The 11,291-nt window shown below is 33.5% G+C and overlaps 1 protein-coding gene across 1 annotated transcript; it reads left to right on the plus strand.

Annotated features, from left to right (window-relative positions):
• The first annotated feature begins 2,440 nt into the window (after positions 1 to 2,440).
• Positions 2,441 to 3,852, plus strand: LOC145734863 (uncharacterized). The gene is made up of 5 exons (XM_081988482.1): positions 2,441 to 2,819; positions 2,875 to 3,045; positions 3,108 to 3,252; positions 3,318 to 3,526; positions 3,585 to 3,852. The coding sequence occupies exons 1-5, from the start codon at positions 2,795 to 2,797 to the stop codon at positions 3,815 to 3,817; spliced, it is 783 nt and encodes a 260-aa protein (XP_081844608.1). The 5' UTR covers positions 2,441 to 2,794; the 3' UTR covers positions 3,818 to 3,852.
• The last annotated feature ends 7,439 nt before the right edge of the window (positions 3,853 to 11,291 follow it).

Below are 11,291 nucleotides of genomic sequence, written 5' to 3' on the forward strand. Positions count from 1 at the left end.
GTCTGGTGTTCGTAAGATTAAGTTTTATCTCAAAAGAGTTATTGGTTCTTCCACACTAACTTATGAAGATTTTATGACGATCCTCATTCAAATCGAAGCTATAATTAATTCGAGACCTTTATATCCCATATCGTCTGATCCTTTTGACCTTAACCCTATTAACCCTGGTCACTTCCTTATCGGACGTCCAATCACATCGTTACTAGATCAACCGTTACAACACATATCAGAATCTCGTTTGAAGGCATTTCAACGACTTCAGAAGTTAATTTAGACCTTCTGGAATCATTGGCGTAAGGACTATATTAGTGAGCTGCAAACCAGAAACAAATGGAAGGTGAAGTCTCCTTCTATAAAGCATGGTGACATGGTGATAATCAAGGAGGACAATCTTCACCCTTACAATTGGAAACTAGGTCGTGTTGAGGATTTACATATCGGTATTGACGGATTGCCTCGAGTAGCTATTGTTCGTTGTTCAAATGGAACCATAAAGAGACCTATAACAAAGTTATGTCTTCTACCTGTTGATCCTGATGGTGCAGTGTAAGGAAGTAATGCAACTTAGTGTTGAAAGGCTTTAGCCTTTCAAAGGGGGCGGTATGTTCATAAAAGTGACCTTGTCGTGATTAACTTTAAAAACTACGAGCCGCCACTGCCCGAAATTGTTCGCAGTTTCGGCTTTCGCGCGTACCAACCCGAAGAATTGAAGTCGACGAGTCAGTCGGCAACAGAAATCTCGGGAGTACAGTTCGCAAACTCCGTACCTTGCAAGATTAATATATTTTGGATAAAAATGGATTTATCTCGAAAACCGTTCATTTTATCGAAATAAGAAGAACGATTTTTCGATAAAAATGTTAAAAGTATCTATTAATGGCGTTTGCAGCTCAAAATAATGACAGCTGTCAAAGTTTAAGCAAATTGTGTCTTTAGTACCAGTTAGTTCCTGTCTTTCTGCTAATACGAGATACCTGGTTTTGATGTCAAATAGAAGGTCTCTTTCGATAAAACATTAAACCCAAAAATCATTACAATATACAAAGTGGTTCAAAAGTTACGGCCAAAAACGTTAATTGGAAGGCAGTTCTTTGGGGCTCGATATCTCCCTTAGGAGTGACTTTAGGAAAAATGTTTATATGAATAAATCGTATTATTTTGACCTCCCCTGTATGCTCCGGAGAGATTGTCATATAGTTATGGGACACCCTGTATAGTGTAAAAGTTTAAGAATTAAGTGTAGAATTTTAAATGTATTAAAAAATCTGGTTCTATTTAAAAATACCCATATTTTATCTGCCACAAATTTATGCTCCACCCTGCATAGTCAAAACAAAAAAAAAAACATTTCTAATTTTTGTTTTTAAAAATATTGCCCAGCTTAAATTAAAACTGATATTATCATAGCTCATAAAAAACAAAGATCACAAAATGGTGCACGCTAGATGTAACAAGTCTTCCTGATCATTCAATCAATGAGTAGGGTGTTACATTAGAAAACAAAGAAAATTTGGACTGTCACAGTTTTACAAGATACTTTTTGTAGCTACCCAAATAGTTTACTCTGATCAAAATAATCAAATCAACCTTAACGTTAATTCCTGTCTATATACAGGGTAATTCAAATTCGACCCTCACCACTGGGATCTCAGAAACCATAAGAGATACGAGAAAGTTTAAATTGGGGCAAAGTTGTGCAATTTAAAGCTCCACCAAATGCTGTTTTAAAAATTTCGATTTTCCGAGCACTTCTGATAGAGATAAGATATCCGAAAAAAACTGAAAATTAGACTTTTTGTTTTTATTTATTTCTAACCTTATTTGAAGAGATATCCCAAAACTAAAAGCATCTTTTTATTGCCACTTTTTCCCAGCTATTCGATGATGGATTCAAATTTGCCACACGTCGTTTCGTTTTTTGTCAATCATCATCAACTTTCTTTTTTCGTATGGGCTCCATATTGGATTTTTAGCCCACCAAATAGTACGTTTTATTCTGATTTTAGTGATGTATAATAACTTATGATTTGCTTGATAAATAACAAAATAATTAAATAAAAACAATTTTTCTTTAGTTATTGGCTTTGAGTTAATGGGCCGTTTTATAAAATGTCATTATTTGACAGTACTTGTCAAACACGATAATTCGGACGGTCATTAGAGCAAGTAAATCATGGTTAAAAATGTATTTAGAAAAGAAACCTGCACATAAGTTTATAGTTTATACAGCAAGTGACTTAAACCATTTTTTATTCATTCATATTTATTCGAGTGAATAAACCGGTTTGTCACGTGTTTTATACAATATTTTATTAAATTTCGACTTCTTATATTAAAAAAAACTAAAATTACAGTTCTATTAAACTTGCACCGCGCCCCGTAGATGTGACATTGATGTTTGTTTGTTTACATCTGTAAATAGGCGAATGTCATTCAGAGTGATTTAAAGCCGGATTTATAAACTTGAAGTTCGATTTGGATTTGGCGTTGGCTCTGGCGCTCAAAGATAAATCCTATAAAACTGCATAGGCCAATTTATAGTCGCCGTCGGACCTGAAGTTGGCGCTGAACCGCCGCTGGGCTGCCGCCGAACATAAACCAACTTTATCTTTCTGAGGTTGGCGCTCGTAGCAAAACCGTAGCAGCCTGCATCGACCAATAGGAATTTGTTTCTGACAACACGTGATTATGTTTTTCGGCAAAATTTGGGGTTAGGTCGTTAGGTGATTGATTGTTTATTTACATATTTACCGGTTTGTGAGTTTTGGTTTTGGTTGAAAGCAGAGGTGAGACGATGATGAGTGATTCAGAATCCCAAGGTACTTGTTTATGTCTTTTTACTAGTTTACACTGATAAAAACGCTTTGTTTTCAGCTCAGTTTCCTGTTTTGTTGGAAGAAACCGAAACTAACATAGATGTAGGTCTCCTTTTGGAGACAATCCAAAGATACGAATTTATATATAATATGGGGCACCCTGAATATAAAAATGCAAAAAAAAAGAATTTAGCATGGGAGGAGATTGCTCTTATAGTAAATCATTCTGGTAATATTATTTTTAATAGAGCAGTTTGATACAAATAGGGAAATAATCCTTTCATTTTTTAGTTGCAGAGTGTCAAAGGACTTGGAAATCCTTGAGAGACAGGTTCACTAAGGAGAGAAACAAGATGAGGTCGGGATCTGAAGCACATGAGTCTTGGGTGCATTTCAATGCTATGTCCTTTTACTCAAAATTCTCCAAACCTAGAAAGTAGTTACTGATAATTTTATCAATAATGTATATTATTAACACTAAATTTTTGCTATCGTTTTTAGAACATATACAACCACGAAACCACCACTTAAAGCTCTTTCAGTTGAAAAACAGCCAAGTATACCCTCTAGTTCTCACTCAGTCTGGTCAGCGGAAGAGACCATCTTTTCACCAGTGTCAACTCGCCACTCGGTAGATGATGACTCTAGAGGCACGCCCTCCCCACCAATTGAAAAATCACTAATCAGCCCCACACCCACTCTTAATAAAGGTTAGTCTGATAATAACATAGTGATAATGAAGTTAAAATTATAATCTGACTGTAATAGGACTAGGTGTGTCAAAGAAGCAGAGAAGGATGACTCCAAATTCTTCCAATGAGCCAGAGGGCATTTTAGATCTTGTTAAAAACATTTCCTCAAATTTACAGAGTGTGACTGCTACTCGAGTCTCAAATTCAAATAGAGCATTTGCAGACTACATATATATGCGACTGGATGAAATGAATCCAGAAGTTGCAACCACAAAACGCTTGGAAATATTTCATGTTTTAGAATCATAAAACCTAATATTAAATATAAACATTTAAATAACTAATTATTCGTTTTCATATTAGAGTATTAAGTTTTATGGTCAGTGACCTCAGAGTATTTAAGAACACAGAGTAGCTTAAACACAATTTTGTCACCTTGTATTAGCCAAGTCATAATAAAATTTATACTGCCTTAACCAATGTCCTTCAAATGACCATTACTTCAGTTGAGTTGGAAGATAAAAAAAAATAAATTAATTAAGGCATGCACCTATTTTTAATAATAGTAATTTAAAAAAAAAAACATCTGCAAAGTAATAACTGCATTTCTGAAATTAAACGAATATTACAAAGACACTACTACACTGAAAGAAATAATGTTAAATACTAAGATGAACTAAACTAACAAAAGTCCTTTATTTATTAAACGATCCTGCCATGGTATTGGTGCTTCTGTTACAAAATATCTAGCCAAATTATCCCTTATACCATAAATTTCTCTTTTTGCAACATTTGCAGCCATTCTACCCACAGATTGCATTGCTGGTCCTTCAGTTCTCCATATTCCATTTGCTTCACCAACAGTGTCAGTATAATCTGAGGGACAATACTTGCTGCGCAATTCAGTTTGGCAAAAATTATGGAGAATTACAACTGCCTTAACCATATTGTCAACATTGGCTACATCAGCATTAATGGTAGTTCTTAAGATTCTCCATCGTGCTGCAAGAATACCAAATGTGTTCTCAATTAATTGCCTAGCCCTGGAAAGCCTATAATTAAATATTCTTTGCACATGGGATAAATTTTTGCCAGGATATGGTCGCATTATGTACGTTTTAAGGGGAAATGCTTCATCAGCTACAAAAAAGTAAGGCGTGACTGTATGGCTATTAGGTAGCTCTGATGGGGGTGGAATGTCCATTTCATTTCTTTCCATAGCTTTTCCAAAAATGCTATTTTGAAAAATTCCACCGTCACTTTGTGAGCCATATGCTCCAATGTCCACAAAAGTAAACTTATAGGTACTATCACAGGCTGCCAATAAAACAATGCTAAATGTCTTCTTATAATTGAAAAACAATGATCCACTTTTTGGTGGAGCCTGAATATTAACATGTTTTCCATCCAATGCCCCCAAGCAGTGTGGAAAATTCCAGTTTTCCCAGAATCCCCTGCTTATTTTCTCCCATTCTTCATAACTACTTGGAGTTTTTAAATACAGAGGACTAAGCACGGTCCATATTGTCTGGCAGGTTTCTTTAATAATTTTGTGCACTGTTGTATGCCCAACATGAAATTGCCAGGCTAACATTTGCATGCTACTTCCTTGTGATAAATACCTAAAATTATTTTATGTGCGATTTTATTAAACACGAATCAAAGAATATGCTGCAAACAATTACTGCAATGTGATAATCAATCGTTCTTCAGCTGAAATTCCATCTGAACGATATTGCTTTGTAATATGAGGCTTAGTAAAGGACAGTAGCTTATTAAAACTACTTTTGTTCATTCTGGTGTACTTAAAGTATTGTTCTTCATCCCAAGTTCTCATTTTTTTGTAGTACTGGTATCCACCAGACTGTTTGCGAGCTTTGTTAATTGGCCTTACTTTGAAACGCCGGTGCCTTTTCTTTTTGTCTTGTAAAGTTAGCATATAACTACACAGAGTCAATCCTAACATTCCTAACAGACTGTATGTAATAACTACTTGGTTATCCATAATAAACTTTTTGAAATACAAATTATTTATTTAAACAACAAACACACATAACCTTAAAAAGTAAAAAAATAAACACAACAAAGTGAACTGTGAAATCCAACTTCATGAATATAAATTGGTCTAAAAATTTCTGCTACGGCTACAGCGCCAGCGCCAGAGCCAACGCGAAATCCAAATCCAACTTCAAGTTTATAAATCCGGCTTAATAGTTATTTATACAGCAAGTGTTATTCACGAAAAGAACAACTAATTCCACGAGCGTAGCGAGTGCCTAAGCTCTTCGAGTGAATAAACCGGTTTAAGTCACGTGTACACCTTTGTGACTGTTCAGGCCAGTTGCGTGTGACAAGTACTACCAAGTAATCTTTATAAAACGTCTCATTAACTCAAAGCTAACTAAGGTAAAATTAGTTTTTATTGAATTATTTTGTTATTTATGAAGCAAATCATAAGTACATCACTAAAATCAGAATAAAACGTACTATTTGGTGGGCTAAAAATCCAATATGGCGCCCATAAGAAAAAAGAAAGTTGATGATGGCTGCCAAAAAACGAAACGTCGTGTAGCAAATTTGAATCCACCACCGAATAGCTGGGAAAAAGTGGCAATAAAAAGATGCTTTTAGTTTTGGGATATCTTTTCAAATAAGGTTAGAAATAAATAAAAACAAAAAATTAATTTTTCAGTTTTTTTTGGATATCTTCGGAAGTACCCGAAAAGTCGAAAAGTTTTAAAACGGCATTTGGTTGAGCTTTGAATTGCGCAACTTTGCCCCAACTTAAACTTTCTCGTATATCTTATAGTTTCCGAGATCCCAATGGTGAGGGTCAAATTTGAATTACCCTGTATATTATTTATAGAAATGGAATAGCTTGAACAATCACATTATCTAAAAATTCAGAAGAATTTACTTGATTTTAAAAACACTGCAACTGCACAAAGGTGTTTGCTTTATAATCATAGTACTCATAAGATAGAAGATGTTTCATACAAGTGGTGTCTTGAGTTCATCATTTGTACTCACTGTAAACTACCTCATTATTACTATTACTTTAAACATGCTTTTAGATAACACTAAATATAATACATATTGATTTGACGTTCAATAATGCAATTTACCAAAGTAAATAATGATGATTATTGTTGAGATTATTGTGTTAATGTAAAACAATAATGAAAACTGGAATGCTTTTCATTTTAATGTCAATTTCAGTAAAAATAGTTAACTAACACTAAAACTTGCTCTTTTATGCACTGTTCTAATGTAGTACTTCTTGGTGGGTCATTTGAGCCTTGTTTAAGTCAATTTTTATATAAAAGTTATGCTTTCTCACCCACAAAAAGTAGTAAAGTATTCAGCATATACCAGATACAGATGAGAGAGAGATAGGCCTAATTTGTTACTTGAACTATACTTAAAAAATGCCAGACAAGAAAAATGTGGTAGTAATGATGCATCAGCAGGGTTAAATACATAGGTTAAGTATGAAATTGGCATTGTAATCTTACATGGACCAGCAGGCTCTATGTCCTTGATTCCTGATTTTAGTGTATAATTTTCAACTATTATTGAAATATTGTATTAAAATTAAAAATATAACTATTTTAGCTGCATGGGAATCTGTTTGACATAACAAAATAAAAACAAAACAAAGTGACAATTTCGAACTAGTTGACATAACAACAGATGCAAGATGGCTTAATCAGCTGAATTTGTTTCCTCAAAGTGATAAGCCGCGTGACGTCACAGTACGGTGTTCCGGCTGCACAATATGCACTTAAAACCTTTTACATTATTTTTTACATTGAACAGTAGAGACTAGAAATCTATTTTCACAGAATGTACACACTACTTTCCATCTGAGACATACCATATTTATAGAAAATGGTAAGCTCAAATAATCAAAATATAAAAAAAATGAACTTCATTAAGTATTGGATTGTTAAAAAAAACATTGCAGCTGCACAAATACAGGGTGTTACAAATTAGATGCATTAGCATTGTTATCTCAGAAAGTATAGTTGATAGAGCTTTGGTTAAATGGAGGCAAAGTTGCGCATTTTATGGCTAAATAATTTGGTTAAAAAAAATTAAAACAATTTTTATTACATCCGGAGATATCCAACAAAAACAATGAATCAAATTTCTATTTTATTTTTTTACCACTTTATTATTGATTATTTTGGAAAATCAATTGCACCTTCTGGAGGCAATAATTTATGCTATTTAAGAAAATAATGTTTGTATTTAGCTACAACGTTTCGTTTTTTAGATACCATCATCAACTTAATATTTTAAAAAACGGACGGAAACTTTTGATTTCGTTTTTTAGTAGCTATTAACCTCCCGAAAATAATAATGTGCCACACTTGTCAAAAAATTATACCTAGTGTACTTAGGTATTTGTTTTTTTTTTCAAATATGCATTTGCAATTCATATGTTATCAAAATGAGTAAATAATTTAGTTTGATATGATTAAGCTGTTTCATCAAAACTCAACATTCGAATTCAAACATGTGAGTATCTGAAAAATAAATAACTAACCAAAAACATTTTTTTTAAAATAAATGAAAAGTACCACAAGAAACTCTCTCTCTTTTTCGAAGGAGCAATGAACTTAATTATTAAATTAATTAAAACTAAATTATCTACTCATTATGACAACATATCAATTTCAATTGCTTAATTTTTTAAAAAATCTTAAAATACCAAGTACATAATACGAGTACACTAGGTATAGTTTTTTGACAAATGTGACACATTATTAGTTCCACAAGGTCTGTGGCTACTAAAAAATGAAATAAAAAGTTGAGGTCCATATTTGATAATTTGAAGTTGATGTTGGTATATAAAAAAGTAATGTTTGAGCTGAAAACTAAAACTATTTTCTTGAAGAGCATAAAAAGGTGCCTCCAGAAGGTGCCATTGATTAAAGTGGTAAATAAATAAAATAGAAATTTGAGTTTTCCGGTTTTTGTCCGATATATCCGGATGTAATGAAACTTTTATGAATTTTTTTTTACCAAATTATTTAGCAATAAAATGCGCAACTTTGCCTCCATTTAACTAAAGCTCTATCAACACTTTCTGAGATAGCAATGCCAATGCATCGAGTTTGCTTTACAATCATGGTACTAGATAAGCAAATGTTGTATCATGTAAGTAATTTTATAGCCATCATTTGAACTGAAGAATTGACACTTATATGAATTAGATTATGACTGTTCCTTCAAACATGCATTTAGATAACACAGTGAATACATACAGTGCTTTTGTAACATGCATACTGCCTAAGTCCAATAAAATTAAAAAGACTAACTTTTCACAAAAACTCTCAGAACTCTATGTTTGTAATTTTATTAACCGCTGCTTGTGTTATATGAATTTGGAATTATACAGGGCCCAAAAACTGCGTATTTAAAATATTTTTGATCTTTTAAATGGCAACACTACTTTATTATTGTATAATTTGGAATCTAGAAACAAACAATTCTAAGTATTGTTCCATGCAACTTGTACCACAATTGTTCTGTAAATATTGATAATTTGAAACCAATAATTTTCCATAAATCAGATTAACATCCCCAAAAATGATTGATAACATTTAAAAAAAAAATGTAAAAAGATCTTCTTGGTTATTGTAACAGCCCATAGAGTTCATTTTAAAAAGCTGATTTTTTTTTTTCTTTCTTTCTCCATGGGTCTGTCGGCTGTCAGCTCCAGATAGCACGTAAGCCTAATGGCTTATTGTACTGTCCTCATGTTTGTGATACTTTAGTTACACCAGTCCATTATCCCTGTTTCCCGTACGAGGTGAAGAAGGTCCTTGCTTGGTGCTCTTTGTATCTCTTTCAGTACTAACTTAGTTTTCCCGAAGATTGTTTGTCGCCTTTAAATAATTAAATAAAAGCTGATTTTAATTTTTTTCTATTTTTTTAAGTAAAAGTTGTGGGACCTATAATTTTGAAAAGTGTATTTGGCATTTGTTTAAAAACAATTGAATATCAGTATGGAGTATGTTGCATGAAATAAGAATTGTTTGTAGAATCCAAAACCTCCTATAAAAACAAGGTTCCAAGTGTTTTTGGAAAAAGTACAGCCCACTTTATAGAGTGGGTGTACCAGTGGAGAAATTTAGTTCAAGTATTAGTATTCACTGTAAAAATTGAAGGTGATTATAAATGATAAGTGTATGGAGGTTATTACATAACATATAGACTGACAAGTGCCAGTACATAAATAGTAAATATTAAATAAAAAGTTGTAGCTTGTAACTGCAAACCACTTTCTTTAAGCAGGAACCCAAAACAAAAATGAAAAAGTTAATAAAATCATGTCCTTAAAAACTGTCATTTTTGTGATAATATTCATCTGTCAATGCCAGGTTAACCATACAACAGGTGTGAAAAGAGATTTAATTTTGGTATTAGCCCTAAAAAAATTTGGTTTTTAAGTGTTCAATTATTACTGATACTAAATTTAAATTATTTTTTTTATAAATTCCTTTGGTCATAAGCATTGATTCTGTTCTTGGTGCTAATATTAATACTATTACTAAAATTAAATTTTGTTATATAAACTCATTCCATGAAATTTCATTCAAATTTCATGGAATGAGTTTATATAACCTTCCATTTCATCAAATTTATGCAGTACCTACTGTACAAAGACACTGTATAAAAGATGTAAAGTGGATCATAAGGTTACATGGAGATGAAGTGAATGGGACAGAATCCCACCATGGGAAAGGGAAATTGAAAGGCGACAAGAAGAAGAAGAAAGTAGAAGAATGGAGAACAGATGGAGTGGAAATCCACTTCCAATAGATTACAGTTCAAAAGGAAGTAAAGTGGATCATAAGGTTACATGGAGATGGAGTGAATGCGACAGAATACCACCATGGGAAAGTCTTAGGGTTTTGCGAAGACAACTTGCGTGGGAGTGTTCGCGTCTACGCTGCGCGATATCCAAACGAGTTCCAGATTACCGGACATTTGCAAAGATTGAAAGAAGTTTACGGGAAAATGGGCAATTTGGTGTTAGAGCCGTTAATCGCGTGGGTTGTCCTCAAGTTCGTAATGCTGCTATTGAAGAGGACATTTTAAACTAATTTAAAATATTTGGGTCGCTGAAGACCCAAATATTAGTAGTCGCCACCAAAAACTACAGTAAATTTCATCACAAGACGGCAGCTCCTTCATCCATATCATGCAAGGCCTGTTTAGGAGTTTCTACCACGCGATTTCGATAGAAGACTTTTGCCACTTTATTGAAGATGCGCGGGCACTTCACTGATGAAGCTGGATTTACTAGAAGTGGTGTTTTGTATTCACATAATTTCCATCATTACGCAGAAGAAAACCCTCATGTGTGGCGTATTAACCACTTTCAGCTGGAATTCCGCATAAATGTGTGGGCCGGTATCATCGGAGACAATCTTCTGGGTCCTTATATCCTGCCCCATCGCTTGAATGGTGAAAATTATCTTGAATTTTTAGTGAATACTTTGCCTGTTCTAATGGAGGATGTCCGAGCCCTATAAATTTACCAAAGGGGGTTGTGATACTATGATTAGTTTTGGATTAATTTGAATCTGAATGTCGTATGCGCTGGCTTGCTAGACTAGGGAATTCAAAATTGCCGCCCTCTGACGGGGTGTAAGGAGTTCTCACTACCCTCTAAAGATACTTCATTATGAACCCTATAAACGTACCAAAGGGGGTTGTGATACTATGATTAGTTTTGGATTAATTTGAATCTGAATGTCGTATGCGC

The sequence above is a fragment of the Ips typographus genome, linkage group LG10, assembly GCF_016097725.1.
Source record: "Ips typographus isolate SLU linkage group LG10, UJ_Ityp_2.0, whole genome shotgun sequence".
Taxonomy (NCBI): Eukaryota; Metazoa; Arthropoda; class Insecta; order Coleoptera; family Curculionidae; genus Ips; species Ips typographus.

Bases quoted from the DNA above. Each gene is read 5' to 3' on its own strand.
- LOC145734863 (XM_081988482.1), top strand. From the start codon at position 2,795: ATGATGAGTGATTCAGAATCCCAAG. The intron at 2,820-2,874 runs GTACTTGTTTAT...CTTTGTTTTCAG, and splicing joins GAGTGATTCAGAATCCCAAG to CTCAGTTTCCTGTTTTGTTG. The intron at 3,046-3,107 runs GTAATATTATTT...TTCATTTTTTAG, and splicing joins TCTTATAGTAAATCATTCTG to TTGCAGAGTGTCAAAGGACT.